At 54.2% G+C, this 17,303-nt stretch overlaps 5 protein-coding genes across 5 annotated transcripts; 3 read left to right on the top strand and 2 right to left on the bottom strand.

Moving 5' to 3' along the window:
* Positions 1-2,661: 2,661 nt before the first annotated feature.
* Positions 2,662-5,476, top strand: PG998_009019 (uncharacterized protein; the record flags this gene model as incomplete). Its single annotated transcript, XM_066875835.1, has 3 exons — positions 2,662-2,925; positions 3,027-4,748; positions 4,814-5,476. The coding sequence occupies 3 exons, from the start codon at positions 2,662-2,664 to the stop codon at positions 5,474-5,476; spliced, it is 2,649 nt and encodes an 882-aa protein (XP_066727991.1).
* Positions 5,477-6,338: 862 nt separating this feature from the next.
* On the top strand, positions 6,339-7,589 carry PG998_009018 (uncharacterized protein; the record flags this gene model as incomplete). The annotated part of the gene is made up of 1 exon (XM_066875834.1): positions 6,339-7,589. The coding sequence occupies one exon, from the start codon at positions 6,339-6,341 to the stop codon at positions 7,587-7,589; it is 1,251 nt and encodes a 416-aa protein (XP_066727990.1).
* A 357-nt stretch (positions 7,590-7,946) lies between these two features.
* On the bottom strand, positions 7,947-8,604 carry PG998_009017 (uncharacterized protein; the record flags this gene model as incomplete). Its single annotated transcript, XM_066875833.1, has 2 exons — positions 7,947-8,325; positions 8,483-8,604. 2 exons carry the CDS (start codon positions 8,602-8,604, stop codon positions 7,947-7,949), a joined length of 501 nt encoding a protein of 166 aa, XP_066727989.1.
* Positions 8,605-10,418: 1,814 nt separating this feature from the next.
* PG998_009016 (uncharacterized protein) lies at positions 10,419-10,802 on the top strand (the record flags this gene model as incomplete). Its single annotated transcript, XM_066875832.1, has 2 exons — positions 10,419-10,552; positions 10,607-10,802. 2 exons carry the CDS (start codon positions 10,419-10,421, stop codon positions 10,800-10,802), a joined length of 330 nt encoding a protein of 109 aa, XP_066727988.1.
* Positions 10,803-13,207: 2,405 nt separating this feature from the next.
* Positions 13,208-15,431, bottom strand: PG998_009015 (uncharacterized protein; the record flags this gene model as incomplete). The annotated part of the gene is made up of 2 exons (XM_066875831.1): positions 13,208-15,025; positions 15,084-15,431. 2 exons carry the CDS (start codon positions 15,429-15,431, stop codon positions 13,208-13,210), a joined length of 2,166 nt encoding a protein of 721 aa, XP_066727987.1.
* Positions 15,432-17,303: the final 1,872 nt, after the last annotated feature.

Genomic DNA, 17,303 nt, shown 5'->3' with positions numbered 1-17,303 from the left:
GCGACACGAGACTAGACGGGAGCAGGGTTCGAAGGGTGACGATGGAGAGGGGGAGGAAGAGTTGACCGCGACCCCCGGCGTTCCTGATTTCTTTTTCCTGTCACACCTGTTCAGGTGTCGAAGGAAGCAGCTTCAGGGTGTGACGGCCAACCATGGCCCTTTCCAGCGTTGTGGAAGCTAAAACCTGGGCTGACGAGAGGTTCAAAAAGCCCCTAGTTCCAGGTCCCGCCCGGTGAGCTACAGCTGGTTACGGCTAGGCGGCTCAGAACTGAACCCTGGCACCTTGCTTAAGCTCTGCAGCTCCCCTGTTCGTCACAAGAGTGTGGTAGCACTCATCCATTGGTCTGCCGGCTTGAGCACCGCCGAATGCTCGAATGCCCGTCACAATCAAATCACATTCGTACCCGATGATGATGGTGATGTTCAACGAAGCCGCAATCATTGAAACGTCAAGACCTGTGTCAGCGGCAGTTAACTGTCCAATGTACATCTGGGCAACATTGAATCCGCCGATCAGGCACGAGAAAGAAGGGAAGCAAGCCTTGGCAGCTTGGGCTAGGTTGGCATAGTAAACTTGCGTTGCCAAGATGCTGTCAGAATCAAGCAGATTTACCGAGGCGATATCAAACGTGCGATTGATTGACCAGGCAATGATTCATGGGCAAATTCCACGTTGCTACAGATATAAGTTAAATATAAATATATCTATTGATAGTACACACGTTATGGTATGTCTGTCGAAACATGCATCCCAAGTGTTTTCTTCGGTCCTGGCCGTAGAGTAAGCCTAGAAACCGCCTGAACCCCGCCATTTCCCAAGTCCTGTTCCTGGTTCTGGCTCTCTGGAAGCGGCAACTGGGCACCAACTCGGCGCGCTAATATCTCAGCACATGCGCAGTCTTTCGTGAAAATGCAGGGCGACGCAATCGTCAATCCAAACGAGGCAAGCAACGATGGAGTCTTGAATGGGGAGACCCGCTCGTTTCCATCAGCTACGTCTGATGCAAACTGGGATAGGTCATCTACGACTTGCGACTGGCCTACCTCAGTGTGGTGGTAGTCCGAGGTGGCCAACTGCCACCACTAACGGACAAGGTTCTCACCATGCAACCTGCTGCAGGGGAGTGATGCACCAGCTTCAGCACATTTGCAATTGCCTTGGCCTGCTTTCCCTCGACTTACGACGTCGCCCTCTCTCGATTACCCACTCTACCCTCAATCCACCTTGGACCCGAGCTCAAGCTGTTCTTCCTAGAGACCCTTCTACCGCTACTCTGTACTTGCTACCACTACAATCTTGGGATGTAGGCCTTACTTCTACCACACAACACGATCCTCCGCGTTGTCGCCCAGGACTCTCTTTTACTACTTGTTGTTTTTGTTGACAAAAACTTACTCCCGTTGTTCCGTTCTCGTTGTTATATGTTATCACTTCGGGTTCGCAATCGAGACTGGAACTTGCACGTACTTATCGTCGGATTGCCTATCACTCGGTGGAAAATACTGACTGCCCATACGTGAGCGGTATTCGTCTTTTCGCTCTTTTCTTCGGTACTCCCACATCGCGCAGGGACGCTCATCCTACAGCTAGCCTCTCGACGCCATTCCCATTAGGTCTTGCATCTAACGAGCCAATCGCAACCGTCCCGTCTTTGCGAGACATACAATACATCGGAGAGACATCCCGACTCCAGCTCATTACATTACTTTCAAATCAAACAGCTTGGCTGTCTTGCATTTTCTTTATCTGCCTACTCATCTACCCTCGACAAGCCTTCCCCCAATCGAGAAGTCATTGATTACTCCAAGACAGCCTCGGCCTCTGTTCTTGTGGCAGAACCTAGCTTTCAATATTTGTAGCGAAGCTTGGAGGTTGTAGCACGTGGGTTTTCCCTGGCCGCAAGCGTATGCGACGAGCGGTCTTACTGTACCGCAATTCTACTCGCTAGTAGTCATTGATTGGGCTGCAATCGCGGACCCCGTTCATCGCACAGTCATATCAGCCGTTGATATAGGTGCCCAGGCAACGTCTTTATTCGGAAAACCTTGAGTGGTAGTTCGCGCCACAGCCAGTTTATATTGAACGGCTAACGTAACGGCGTATTTCTAACCCCTAGCAACGTCACTCTCTTTGCTCTTTGTTGGTCGCAAAGGTTCCCTATTGCACAGGGTCTTTCGTCACTTCTCAGGTCGTTTCAAGCGATACCCCGACCAGTTTCTTTGCCCCTGCAGCTTGCCGAATCACTTCCCAGCCAATACCAGTCCCGCTAGCGCCTCTTTCTAGCCCCCCGGCGTGTTTGCTAGATGCAGGTGCCGCTCCAAGCCTGTCAAAGCACTTTTCTTGGTTTCATTGCCCAGTGGGTGCTTGGTTATACGTTCTTGCCTGTTTGATTCATAATGGATGGGAGTACCTGTCCGAGGGAGCTGAGAAGCTCCCGTCATTCTTCACATCCCCGGGCCTTTTCAAGTTCGAGCATCGCTACCAGCCATTCGTCGAACACGCAGGGTACCTTGAGGAGCACCAACACATCCGTTTCTCAACCCTCCTCTTCTAGGCAACCTTTGTTCACTCATCCAGTACACAGGCATCACCATAGTCGATGCGCGAGCAGTAGCATCAGCACGTCAAACACCGGGCCGCCTTCGCGCCTGACAAGAGAAATGAGCGATGACGTGCAACCAAACAGGATCCCAGCCATCTCCAGCTATCTACAGGAAAGGCTGCAGCAGGAAAGGCGAGATGGTGAAAGAAACAGCCCGAGAGCGAGCGCGGGCCGCAACACACCGACGGCTGGATTCCGGGATGACGATGTCAGCAGCACCTCGCCTTTGAGGATAAATACAGCTATGGGACGCCGGCCTCGATCTGCTAGCGGCGACGAGGCTGACAGTCAGAAGGGATATGGATCGAAAGAGATGGAAAAGGTACGAATGCCCAGTTCTCTGCCTCTTGGCTGGTGTCAGTTGCTGGTGTCCACGATGCTAACAATCCGTCCCTGCAGACATTATCGACTTTACACAAACAGAACTTCGACTTGAAGGTCGAGCTGTACCACAGACGGGAGCGGCAAACTGCGTTGGAGCAAAGGAATGCCACGTTGGAGAGGGATCAAGCCGAACTTATGGAGCTCAACGAGAGTGTGTGGTCTGAGCTAGAGAAGCGCGACATAGCCCTTAAGGAGGCTATTGCCCTCATCATGGGCTTGGAGGACAGAGTAGGGGAGCTCCTGCTGGAGCGAGAAATGGTACGGCAGGTAGAGGCAGACGGGACATACCGACACTCGCGCAACGACGAGTCTGAGCTCGACGAACCAGCAGCCTCCACACCAAAGGCTCAGCGATTCCCTGGCACGCTTCTCGTTGACGACGATAAGGTCTTGGACCGGATGCCCAGCTTCATGTCTGAACGCAGCGCGCATACGGAAAACTTGCGAAATGTCATTCTCAACGACAAGAGCAGCATCTTCCACTTGCGCAAGGTATCACAGTCCAGCGTTGACACCAGCGAGTTTGCCCGAGTTACTAGCCCCAGCCTCAGTGTGCTGAGTGAAAGCTCGTTCATGAGTGTCTACGGCGGCAAGGATAAGGTCCCCGCCGACGAACTATCCCATCCGCTGGACTTCCCCGACGATAAGGTCGACGAGTTGCCCGTGCCGGAAAGGCAGCCGAGCTGGGAATGCCAAAAAGACGGCAGTGCATCGAGGACAGGTAATGGGACTTTCAAGAGCGGTGCCGGCTTCTCCTTACCACCTCAGTCGCTTGGTGCTTCGGTCGATATGCCATCTCCACTCCAACAATTGGAAAGACTGGAATCGAGATTAGCCTCTGGTGAGATCCGAATACCATCCATCGCGAGCCGGGGGAGTAGCAACAGCATCAAGATGTCCTCACCCGCCCGACACTCGGCAGCTGCTTCCCACGTTAAGACGAAGCAGGAGAAGAGGGAAGCACTGCGAAGAGTGAAGACATCGACGCCGACTGATAAAGACTTAGCGGCGGCCCAAGCCCTGCCTCCAACTCCAGATACAGTGTCAACCAACACCCTTCGTCGATATCACAATTCGAATGACAATCTGTCGTATGACCATCGAAGCACGCCGCAGACTAGTCAGTTTGACGAGAGCTCCAAAGTCTCGTCAGGTCAATACTCGCTCGAATCTTCACTTGACGGTCGAGGGAATGCAGCTTCGCAGACGTCTCAGACCGCTTCTACTTCCGCTTTCACCAGTCGCAGGCAAGCGCCTTCGCAGCAGTTCAACCCCAGCCCTATTACGAACTACAGCCAGTACGGACACTTATTGCCGCCCCGGCCACATTCGGCATGTGAAACCGCCTCATCGCTGACTAGAGCGGACAGTTGGGCGTCGGACTCAGACGATTCGGATGGCGGCGCAGATGCGTTCTCCGAGGATGACGACAGCAACTTTGACTACTGGATGCGTGAGGGTTCCAAGGTTCATGATGGAAACCTTCGTTTACCACCTCACCGGCGTAAGTCGGAAAAGCCCACGCCGGATCTATTCAACTTTCCCGAGGCTGGGTGGAAGGCAGAAGCTCTTTTCGGAGCCATGGAGAGGAGCGGAGTTCTCGGCTCGCCTGCTTCGGGACTGAAACGGGAAACTCATGATGTGCTGCCACCATCAATGGGTCAATCTGACGAGAGATCATTCGAGGCACCGGCGCCCAGCGAGCTGGAAGGTGGTATCACGCCCCCGATCGGAGATCAAGCCTGCATGCTCGCACAGGCAGTATGAGTTTGAGCACCAATGCCATGTCACCTTCGGCAGGGAAACTTAGAAAGAATCCTGTGCAGAGAAACAACAGCTTTGGTAACTCCGCGAGTCGAATGAGAAGCAACAGCATTGGTTCCTCGGTGCCTGCACCCCGGCAGCAGCAGCCGCCAACGCAACAGGGTCAAGCTGGTGCCATGCCCGCAGGAAAGCGGAACCAATATCCACCGATCGCAGGACAGGCGACAAGATCTAGAGGGTTTAATGGACTCAATGGACTCTTCCGACGCGGCGCGGTCGAGGACAATAATGCACAGCAACAAGCTGAGCCTCGGCATGCAAAGCCACCAGGAAGGATGAGTGTGCCGCCGCCAGCAGCGCGGCCATGGGCGTCCCGGCCGCCCGATGCGGTGAATGATGACCTGACGAGTGCCACCCCCGCCGCCAATTCAGCGAAACCGAGCACCACCTGCACCCATCCGCGTGTACGGCGATGCTTCTGGCGCCCCGGGTTTTGCGACACAGCTTCGAGAAGAGGCGGAGGAATTCGCTCGTACTCCTACGACATCCGGCTCGGACGTTTTGCCGAATACACCGCAGAGTGCCAGCAGACGGTCGAAGTGGCTGGGGCTCGGACGTATGGGAAGCAAGAAGAACACATCTTAAGGAAGTGCGAAGATGAATTTGTTCTCATCTGTACATTCGATGAAGTAGTGGACAAGCTCCGCAGACAAGGCGGTAGATAATTGAGCCGGGACGACGGCGTGTTTACGGGTTGCAAATTTACAAGGACTTGCGCAAGCATGGCCGGTCGCATCAAAGCGTGTTATCGCAGAAGCAAGCATTATTTCATTTTTTTTTCTGGTTTGGGGTATGACACTGTTCACAATTGGGCGTTGTTGGTTTTAGCGGGGTCCTCAGGCCTTTTCTTACAGGGGAAAAACAACGATTGCAGATGTGAAGCAAGATTGGCATCCGATAAAAGGAACAGACGAGGTTTACTCTAGATCAAGAGTGCAAGATAGGTATGCACACCTAGAAGTAGAAATACCATTCTATACATCTTTTTGGCCGTGTATTAGACGGTGCATCATGTCTGTTGTCAGTTGGCCTATTGTGATGTGCGCCTGGCCGCAAGCGAGTCGCTGCTTCGCACACAAAGGGACAATAAAGAGAACCTAGGGTCCAATGGACTTGGTAGAGGTAAATAAACCCATGCATAATGCAAGACAAGGCTTCATATTGAGCGTCTGTAGGTTATTGGCCGGGAAGAGCCGTGACGTGAGTCAGGGCATTCCACTCAGAAATCCAGAAATCCGTATCTCGCGGTTTGGGGCTGAGAAGTTGCCCCCGAATGTTCTGTCCCCGGGTGTCAGTCGATCTCTCCCACGCTAACGCAGGGACCGATTTGGCCTCAGATCTAGTGACATCACCACTTCAATTTCCCGACATTCAGCTCTTCGCCTGTCGAGGGAGATGCCCAATACTCATTCGGTTTTCTATCAACTTTCGTCCTCAATACATTCCGACAATTGAATGAATCGAGTTGCCTTGACCGTGAGACGACGCATTGTACCTTTCCCAGCGCTTGGACGATACACGCAGGCCATGGCTAGAGCTACAGCTAGCACGGCGACGGCATCAGTGCCGTTGCGACGAAGTGGGAGACACTCCAGCAAACAATCAGCACAGAAAGAAGAGGAGGATGATGTGAAAGTGAAACCCGAGGAATTGGAAAGTCCGACAGGAGTCGCAAAGCGCATAGCACCTGCATCTGCCACACCTGACAGTCGGGGACATAAGCGCGTCAAGAAAGAGGTGAAAGAGGAAGAGGATGAAGCTGTGTCCTCGGTTGACGAGCTGCCCGCCAGCCCCAGCCCCAGCCCCAGCAAGAAGAAGGCCAAAACCTCGTCGTCTTCCACGCCCAAGAAATCTCAGGACGAGAAAGCCGCCGAGCTGCAAGCCCGGAAGCTGAAGGCCTACACCCAATTCGCCAACGCGTCGCCCTTCCCCGACTTCGCGCACCCGACGCCCGCCGAGTGCAAGCTGGCGCACCGCATCCTGGTGGGCCTGCACGGCGAGAAGAAGCGGCCGACGGAGGCGCTGACCAAAGCCCCGTCGAACCGCGCGGGCTGCGGCGACGCGCCCTCGGTGCTCGACGCGCTGGTGCGCACGGTGCTTCCCCAAAACACGAGCGACGCCAACAGCACGCGCGCCAAGCTGGCCATGGACCGCGAGTACGGCGGCAGCGACAAGTGGGACGCCATCGTCGCGGGCGGCCAGGCCAAGCTGGAGAAGACGATCCAGAGCGGCGGGCTGGCGGCCAACAAGTCGCGCACCATCCTGCGCGTGCTGGAGGAGGCGCACGCGCGGTACGGGGCCTACTCGCTCGACCACCTGTTCGACCGGTCGGACGAGGACGCCATGGCCGAGATGCTCGGGTTCCGCGGCGTCGGGCCCAAGACGGCGAGCTGCGTGCTGCTGTTCTGCCTGCGCCGCGAGAGCTTCGCCGTCGACACGCACGTGTTCCGCCTCGCGGGCCTCCTGGGCTGGCTGCCCGCCAAGAAGAAGTGCGGGCGCGAGCAGGCGCAGGCGCACCTCGACGCGCGCGTGCCGGCCGAGGACAAGTACGGGCTGCACGTGCTGCTCATCCGGCACGGCAAGGACTGCGCGGAGTGCAGGGCGGGCGGGCGCAGCGTGGGCAAGTGCGAGCTGAGGAGGGCGTTCCGGGGTGCCAAGGTGGATGGGGAGGTTGGCGAGGACCTGAAGATGGAGGAGATCGAGCATGTCAAGGAGGAAGTGCCGGGGGTGGAGACGGATCGGGACGCGGTGGCTAACACTATCGAGATGGTGTCTTGATTGACAGTCTCACTAAGCGGTCGCGGGTGTATGTATGATATGGTTTATATGGAGTGTCTTTGGATTCGGGTTGGCATCGATGGATTGGGCACTGGTCGTCTCTCGCATAGTGGTCTACAGCGATATGTACAATAGATTTCTCATAACGACGAGCTGGATTGAAAGTATCTACTGTTTGCTAACACATACTATGATGGATATTAATTGCAGAACGAAAAACAAGGCAACTTGAACTGCATGGTTGACTGAGTGGCCGGGCTCCTCTCACGCTTATGCCCTCATAAGACACACAACCACCTTCATCACCAACAGCTTCCCTAACCATGTCTGACTTCCTTTCTGGGTTGACATCCAAAGCTAGTACACACTCTCGACCGGCACCGTGAAGTTCGCCGGCCCCGCGTACGCCTGCACCGTCCCCGTCGGCGACTGCAGGTTCGTCCAGACGATCTGGTCGGCGGGCACGTGGTGCGCCGCGTAGAGGCTGTAGCGGGGGCCCACGAACCAGTACTCGATGTTGCACGTCGCGTTGGTCGTCGCGTCTTGCTCCCTGTCTTCCGATCCAGATGAGGAACCGGCAGTGGTGGTGACAATGGTCCAGGCCCACGTGTACCGCGGGTCGTCGTCGCAGGGGGTCCGCGTCACGTTGACCAGCTCCCCGTTGGACTCGGTCTGGGGCGTCGCGACGCACGAGGTGGCGATGGAGTTGGAGCCGGTGCTTAGGTCGAAGGAGTAGCTGGTATTGCTCTGTTAGAGACGCCAGTTCGTTGAGAACCAGGTGGGGTAGGTGAGAGTAGGGGATAGTGATTTATGTCGGGTCAGGCCTGATCTAACACTGCTAAGCAGAGCTCAAGAAGAGTGAAGATAGGAATGAAATATATATGCGCTCGTACCGGCTGGAAGAAGAGTGTGGAACGACCTCGGCGTAGAGGTTGACGATGGTGAAGTCGCTGGGGGCTTGAGTGGGCGCCGCTGAGGCGAGATGAAGGATTAATAGCAGAACGAGGAATCTCATTGTAGATGAGTCTTTGGGCCTCTTTGCACTCGTTATGGGTTACTTGGTGAAGTTCTTTCGTATGCTTTTGATCAACAATGTTGGATTTACGGATGAGTCTGGCACAATCCTCGACGTGTTCGTTACCTGATTTAGACGGCATTATATACAACTTAGGCCCTAGAAGTTCGCGCCCTGCACCCTTCATTACCGACCGCGTATTTTACCCGTTCTCTATTCCGCACACCATGCCACCATCGCGTCATGTTCAAGGCGGCCGGGTGAATTTGGTACCATCTTCATTGTGCGCCTGTCTCAGTCTTCTAGAACGTCCAAATACCACGTGAGGTTCGACACAAGTTGCGCAAGATCTGGCCTCGTGATACGCTTCACCCACGGCTCGAACCCAAAGAATGAGAAGAGCTACGTTACGCTATGGGGTACTCGAGTGACCATGGGTTACGAAGCGGTCAGAGGGGATGGGAAGCTGTAGCCGAGGAGTCTGGAAATATGTACAGAAAGCAACTCACGAAGGGAAGGATTAGCCAGCAGAGTTTATCACCACATCATCGTGGGCATTTGTGTGTCGTCGCACGGTGATCTAGGTCAATCGCTGCCCGATGGAGGGGAAAGGTTTGGGACAGAGCGAGCTGGTCGCCTTTCTGCCTCGCGCTCTGTGAAGGCAACGAGGCCACACCCTTGATGATATGGCAACCATAGACGTCGGTGTCGCAGAAAAGGGAACAGATTTAGGCACATTCGATTCGAACTACCAAGTATTGTGATAGTTGACAATAGCAAAACATAGCCAACATTTACCTACGTTTCCAAGGGAAAACTCAACTCTCGAGAGCGTAGTTTCCGGAGTTGTACCAAAGTACATGGTAGGGGAAAGTACACGATCTATTTCCAGGAGTTTGTGTTTTCTGCTGCGTCAGTTTGATAATTAATATGAGTCATCTGACAAGGGAGGCCAACAAACACACACACCTCTTCAGCCACTGGGCAATAAGATCCTCTATATACAACATTCCAGCATAGGACGAGAAGAGACAAACGGCCAACGTAAAGCACCTTGGCGCAGGGGGAAGCGCGCCGGGCTCATAACCCGGAGGTCCCTGGATCGAAACCAGGAGATGCTAACTTCTCTTTTCCTCTTCCTTTTTTGATACCTTTTGAGAGACGACCTGAGGGTAACCATAGGGACTACCAATAATTCAAGTAAGCCCAAGAAGGATGCCACCTTGTTACAAATGAAAATGCAGACTGTCCATGACACCCTAACTTGTTCGCTATCGTCCGAGCTAATGCTTGGTTCTGATTGGTTATATCGGTCAGGCAAATGTCATGGGTGAAATATTCTGGGCGTTCTTATCCCCTGTTGACCGCTGTGACCAACTGCATAGAACCAACAATTATCCCTCGGGATTTGATCATTTCCCCGACTTAATATCACACATACTCACGAGTTTATGCCACACGGATTTGGCTGCTAGGCGCTACGGCTATCGAGGCATCTAACCAACTGCGTGATCATGGCGTCCTGGCAACCACTGCTTTTACCATCATAGGAGCGCTTGACTGTGGTGAAGTGTACACCAGCTCACTGTGAAAATGAATGCTAACTCCATGCTCTAACAGAACACGGCGTCCTCTCTTTTGAGTGGCTTTTCCGTCGAAACAAGATACAGGCATGTGAGCTCGTGGGCGGTACCTTTTTTGTAGACTCCCCTTTGGGGTGAAACCATTCACCTCCTGTTGTTGAGGTTTGACGGATAATCAAAACAGCACAGCATCAAACCAACAACCCTGATCTCCCATGACCGATAGTATCCATGTCTCTGTGGTCTAGCATGTCTTGGGAAGGAGTGCTGGAGGCGGACCTCTTTGCCATCGAGGTGCTGCGCACCCCAGCGGCGTTCTTGATCAAGTTCTTCCCCCGACACCGGGGGCATCTGATGAACAGGATGTTAGCTTTAGGGTATTGACTCCAGGCACCGAGACAATTCCTTCGCCTCCCTAGCCCATGGTACAAGGTGTTGTTCGGATCTGGGCAGCTGTTGCGCAGTCCGCCTGTTGAGACAACTGCACGCGCCTCATTTACTCCCACCGTTTCAACGCGTCTCAAGGCAGCCATCACCGGCTTCACGACCGAGCCGTCCGTCGGATTCCCCGGCCATGCCATGGCCTGGGACCCTCGTCACCCAGTCCCAGCCTAGGCGCGGTCGAACCGAGACCACGACGCGGTGCAATTGCACGGCGCGCAGCCGCTGGCCAGATCTGGGCTTTAGACTCACGGAAAAGACAGAGGCTCACCGTCGCCTACCCGATAAGGGGTGGGAGGGCAATAAGGCCTATATCCGCCATCGGGTCGTCTGGGTATATCTACGGCTACCGCGGTGGTCAGATCCCGCGTGATGCGGTGCTGTTGGGGAAAGACCATGTTGAACGCTTATTATAGGCGAATGGTTACCAACACTAACTAGCGTGATGGGCACGGAATGCGGTGGTAATAGTGACACAGCGTTGCAATGCATTCGACTTGGATACTATTATGGTAGGTGAAGTTTCTTTATATTGCTATTATTATTACACCTTGCACGTGGCTGAGAATGTTGAAAGTGACATTGGACTAGGACTGCGTTGGGTGGATGGAATACGGGTTATGTGTAAGCGAGGGAGCTCGTCGTACCACTGCTAGAACGTATCATGTCGTAAAGTGTCATTGAAGAAACACCCACCTTTCGTGTTTCACGTTTCATTCCGGAACATCATCACCATCATCCCAAACTGTGCCCATTGGCTGCCTCGACCCAACGAGACATCCATCCGATTGGGGGCCATGCGTTGGATAGTTAGCCGGATGGTGGTGGTGTCAGCAGGCAAGGGGATGGAGGTACGGGGGTTACTTTGATCAGTAACCCAGCGAGCAGTAGGGCCAGTAGGAACCGTGTCCGAAGCGTCGACCCCCTTGCTGCAGCCAACCCGCATCCGATGGGAGCCAGCATCGAGGCAGGTAGTATCGCAAGGTGGCATTGGAGAACGTGAGGTCGAATGTAAGGGTAATTGACTTGGATCGATGGCGAGAGACGCAGCCTGATCACTATTTTGGGTGCCAACAAGATTGGGCAGCAGATTGGGTGAGGTTAGTCGGCGGATTGAACGGCAAATGCCTGGCGTGTGATAATTGTAAATCAATCCTACTGTCACAGTCACTGTGAACTTCCGTACCTGGCAATGTAATCATTCGAACTATTGCGATTCAATATCAAGAGAAAAGGCAGCGCAAGTGATTGTTGGTGTTGTTACTATGTATGTCCCGTCGCAACCCCAGGTATGTGACCTCACCCCCGCATCCGCTGTTAGGCGCATCCTTGCTAGCCAGCAGCACCCACTCAGCCCTAATAAACCGAAATGAGCAGTAGATAGGATTGATGACCAGAGCACAAGGATTTGAAGCGCGAAGATAATGATGAAGTAAGAACGGGATTGATTTGTTTCTGACTGATGCTGGCAAGCACGCCTCACCCCCTTGCAACGCCTGTCGTGCCTACTGGGCGTCGACGGCGGCGAGTTGAGGTGGACGATGCTTAATTGCAGCACGTCGGTTGCCGCCCCCGAGGATAACCTCGAGGACGGCAACCGCCATGTGCTAGCAACTCTCTCTGCGATGGCTCGGAGAGAGAGTACCCCGGCTTTTGTCAGCTGATTAAGGGATTAATACAATAAAGTGTAGTCCCCCATGTCTCTCCCCTGATCGATTCCATTCCCATTCCCATTCCCCGTGACCGAATCCCTCTCTCGCGTGCGACTCTGTGTCCGTCGCAACGCCCAAAACAACACCTTAAACCCCGTCGTGTATGCAAGGTGCGAAAGAAAGCAAAATTTCACCATAAGAAATCTTCCACGCCCGAAAAACGCCAGATCGCTAATGCAGCACCCGAAACCCCGCTCCCTATGCCATTTCCCACTTTTGTCCGCTTGTGTTTGAGTCGCCTTTCCAAGTTTCCCTTTCTACAACTCCCTTCTCTTGCTTTCCCTTCTTCCGGGCAAATGCCTCGTCGCCGTGAAGCGACGAGGTAGAGCGATAAAAAATAACGTTTGGTGTTTGGTACATCTGCTCGTCGTGTCTTGCGACGAGACGAGAGAGCGGCCCCCGGTCAACATCAGACGAGGGGCTTTGCTTGGGTGCATCTGGCCTTCTTCCTCTTGGCCAAAGCGGTGGTGGTTGAAAAAAACGTATCCGCACGGGAAAAAAAGACCACGCCCGCCTGCCCATGGTAAACAAAATCAAAGAAAACCAAAACCAAGCAGAAAGAGCAGTTAAATCAAAACTTGAAGTTGTCAACGCGCGCGAAACAGGACGCAGAAAGCAGAAAGATAAACACCGTGGAAGCGGTGCAAATGATTGGCGGCGGCTTAGTAGAGCCGTTTGTAGCTCCCTCGCGTCCAATTGGGTATGGTTGACAGTCAGATTCAAGTGAGGAATGAACTGAAGCGGAGAGAAAGAGCAAACAGCCTCCGGATAGCCGACGGCGGCGAGATAAAGAAAACAGTAAGTAGCTTAAAGACGTGAAACGGGGGCGTCATCGTGCGGGTAGTTCAAGTCCCAAGTTTCGGTCCACTACTGTGGATATGCCATGTCGAAGTGCATGTCGCCGAAGTTGTCGGTGGCATCGTTGAAGACCGTCATGGGGGTGACGGTGTCGTTGCTGGACACGACACTGCCGTATTGCGGCGGACCATTCATCTGGTTCTGCGCGGCCATGTATGCCACAAAGTTCGGGCTCATTGGCGAGCCTGAGAAGGTGAAGTTGGCCGACGAGAGGGGAATATGGCTCGCGTACATCGGCAAGTTGTCCGGGCTGATGTTGATGGTTTCTGGTGCCGTATTGAAGTCGTACTCGATCTCTGTCAACACCGGTTCCGGCATCTTGTTGTCGTATCCGTGATGGACCGAGCCCATGCTAGCAAACTCGACCTCCGTGGGTGGGAGAGAAGCGCCGCCACCCACAATGGGACTGACCTCGTCGTCAACGTCCTCCTCTTCGGTGGCGTCGAGTTCGTCTTGGTGCACGTAGATCTCCTTCATCCAGTTCTTGAGCTCCGGCATCGGCGGCCAGTCGCCGCCACCCTTGCCGCCGCGCTTCTCCTCTTCGCTGCGAGAGGCACCGCCCGACTTATTCTTGGCTCGCGAAGGCTTCTCCTTGAAGTGAGTTCGGCGCAGATGCGCCGCGGCGTTGTAGTAAGCGCCATACTTCTTCTTGGAGGTGCAAGCCTTGCATTTATCGAGGGGGTTGACCACAGGAACGCCAATGGGGAGACCAACCGAGTGAGGGTCGACGCAGATCCATTTGCGCACGACGCCCTGCTGAGGATGCTTGGCATCACGATGACGTCGGAGCTCGTGGTCACCGCGGAAGCCCTCCGGATGCTCAGTGCAATCATTGCAGAAGACCTTGGGCTGCTTGGGTCGCACGTATTTGGCCTTGGTGATAGCCGTCTTGCCATCCTTCTTGGAGTTCTGTTGGGCCTCAGCCTTGATTTCCGACGCGGGTTTGGGCTTGAGCATCGTGCTCTTGCTGCGCATATTTTGCTGGCAAAGCGTTTCTTTGGCGCGGGCGCTTAGCGAGGAGGCCGACCTGATGCTGCTCATGCTGGTGTTGGAGGCGGACCGAGACATGTCTTGCGCGACGAAGAGGGTGTCCATGGGGGCAGAAGTAGAGTAATACTGCCCATCGAGATTCGAGCCGACAGCAAGCAAGTCTTCATCGCAGGGGGCGTTCCGCTTTCCGAGAGGCGAGTTGCCGCCGCTTCCCATGAGGGAAGTCTGGGGGCTCTCCATCGGCGGCATCATACCATTGAAGCTCTGTTGAGATTGTATGTTGACTCTGTCCATGGCGTGCGAGATGGATGGGTTACCGAATGAGCTGTTGTCTCGGCTCATTGCTGTATCTAGGGTAGGGGCCGACGTCATGGACCCGCAGACGGAGTGGTTGCCGGCATTGTACTGGGCAAATTCCATGTCGAATTGACCGTGCGTGACTATGGATGAGGGCATGTAGGTCTCCTCTTCAGGCAGCATAGCGATGTAAGCGCCGGGATCCATGACGATGGACTCGTTGACAGTTGGCATGTCAGATCGGTGTCTCCTCAGGGAAGATGCTCGATTTATCGGGATGCCATTGCTGTAGGATGCGTAGTGGTTGATAGATTCGTCTTGACCCGTGTAGTCAAACATGTTGTTACTGTTGTTTGCTGCCATCATCGTTGGCCCGCTGGGCTTTGGGGGCGGGGTGATTGGGCCGCCGACGAAAGGCCCGGCCCCGGCGGATCGTGTTGACGGATTGGAAGTCGACCGGTCCATCTGATGCGACCGAGGGGCCTGCTGAGACATGGTTCTCGGACGTTTCACCATTGGGTGGTCCTGGTTGGGTCGTATCTGTAATCTCATGTCAGATGGCTACTTGTCTTTCCTAATAATAGTTGATCTTTCTTACAGATGACCGTGGGGTGTTCTGCACGACAACATGTTGGGCAGGCATATGAACCTGTCCCTGGCCGATGTTGCGGGGGATCGAATTCCGTCTCGACGTCGCAGCATCCTGATCAAAGGACGGTGCCATATGCGACGCGCCAGACAGCTGAAACTCATTGCAGACGGGGGAAGGTACATCAAGATTACTTGGGCTTGACGACTGAGGTTGCTGGAATTGACTTTGATACTGCCATAGCTCCTGCTTTGCTCTATATTCGGCTTCTACCGCAGCCTGAGCCTGAAGTTCCTTCTGTCGCAATGCTTCCCTGAGCTGTTGAATCTCATAGTTCACCTCTGAACCCTGGTTCATCATGGGTACTAAGCAAGCTGCAATGCCTAAATCTAGACTGATACAGTACGAGCCGATGATAGCGAGGAGCTCCAATGAGTGCCGCGTTGGACGGCAGGTAAGAGAAGAGTAGAAAAAGAAAGGCGAGGTGAGGGTATGGTCGTCGTGCGAGCTTGGGCAGAGACAAACGACAGCCTTGTTTCCGGAGTCGAGTTGTTGACAGCGATGGTATATGTCGAGGTTCAGTGTTGTTGATATGGTTCAGGTGCCAGCAAGGGGTGTGGGTTTCTTTCTCCACTACTGTTCCGGCCGAGTTCGGGTCGTAGGGCAGGCAGCGTTCGCAGGCTGAACAATAGCAATGTTGGGGAGGAGTTGGATGAACAACGGATGCCGGTTCAGCGTGAAGCGTCAAATGAAAGACAAGAAGCAAGCAGGTGGAAAGGTCGAGGCCGGGACTGGGACAATCAAAGGATTATGTACCAGTGAACCCGATGAGGCTTTTGGGCGGGCACACCCATGGCGAGCGGGTCCAGGTCAGGTCAGGTTCAAGACTTGACTTGGGACTGCAGACCCGTAAGGCCCAGGGTATAACATGGTACGTGTAGAGATGTACATAGTGTGTATGCAATCAATTTACGAGCCAGGCTTGGCTCCGTCAGCTCGAGAAGAAAGAAAGTACCGTACCGACCCAGCCCGGGCGGGCTTGAGCTTTGGGCATGGGCCGCCGTATTGGATGCCGAGCAGGCTAGGGCAGTTAGTGTGTGTGGTTTGGGTCGAAACGGAAATTTGCAAACTGCCATTCCGTAAAGGGCTTGTTCGAAGGTCGATGCATGTTCCCATGCTCCCACCCTCGTAAGTATGTACTGTTCGGAGGCTAGGAGGGTTACATAGGGGGTGTGGTGGTGAGATGACGAGGCCCACACCCTGTTGCTGGTGTCGGTCAGTCAGTTTCGCGGGTTTGAGAGCAACGGGACATCGTTCTGCCCTTTTGGGGGCGTGCGTGGAACAGCGTGTCAACGTCGCGTGTGGAGAAACACGAAGGCCAACGACCACTGGGATTGGCGGTCGACAGCTGTGTTTGTGGAGTGGTAGTGGTGGTAGGTACTGTCTAGCCGTACATACTGCCTGTAGCTGTCAGCACCTTGAACACTCTGGCTTTGAACAGTGAATGGCAGATGGAATCGATATGCAACTGTCGTGTCTCAGTCAGTGCCCAAGTTCGGTCTCTCTCTGCTTCCATGATACCACCACTAGGTGGCATTACGCAAGCGCAAGTTGCAGCCTACCTACCTAGGCCGGCTGGTGTGGTTGAGTGCATGTTCTGGGTCCCTTAGCCTACTGAGGGCCGTATCAGGCAGCCTTGGCGCTGCAAGATGCGGAATACCTTACTACACACATGCTATGTATGCTATGCAATACATATGCTGCGCTGTGCTGTGACCAATACTGTGCTCAAAGGGCACTGGCAAGTCATCCTACAGGTCAAATTTCACAGTTGTCAAATGAATGGGCGACAGGGGTGGCCGTCCCCACGCCCGATGTTGATCACGGTGACGCAGCCCGCCATATTCCTTAATCTAGGTAGTCTGTGTGCCCATTCCGGGGGATCTCACGGTTGGATGACGATTATTGATGCTGGCTGCTGGGCGTGCATGGTATCGTGAGGTGCATCACTGACCTGACCGCATGTCGTCAAATGAGATAGATTGGGAACGGCCCCCATGCGCTGCCATTAGTGCGGGCGTCGTAATGGTTGCGGCTGTGACTGTGACTTAACGCCGTTAGGAGTTAGGGACAAAATATGAGATGAACGAGATGAGGAGAATCAAGATGAGATGCACTAGAAGAGGAAGGCCGAAGACATTTCCCCCAAGCTAGCCAACTGTCAATTAA

This window comes from Apiospora kogelbergensis, assembly GCF_038363985.1.
Source record: "Apiospora kogelbergensis strain CBS 113332 chromosome Unknown utg000006l_segment0_segment0, whole genome shotgun sequence".
Classification (NCBI taxonomy): domain Eukaryota; kingdom Fungi; phylum Ascomycota; class Sordariomycetes; order Amphisphaeriales; family Apiosporaceae; genus Apiospora; species Apiospora kogelbergensis.
This window is presented reverse-complemented; position numbering and strand designations above follow the sequence as displayed.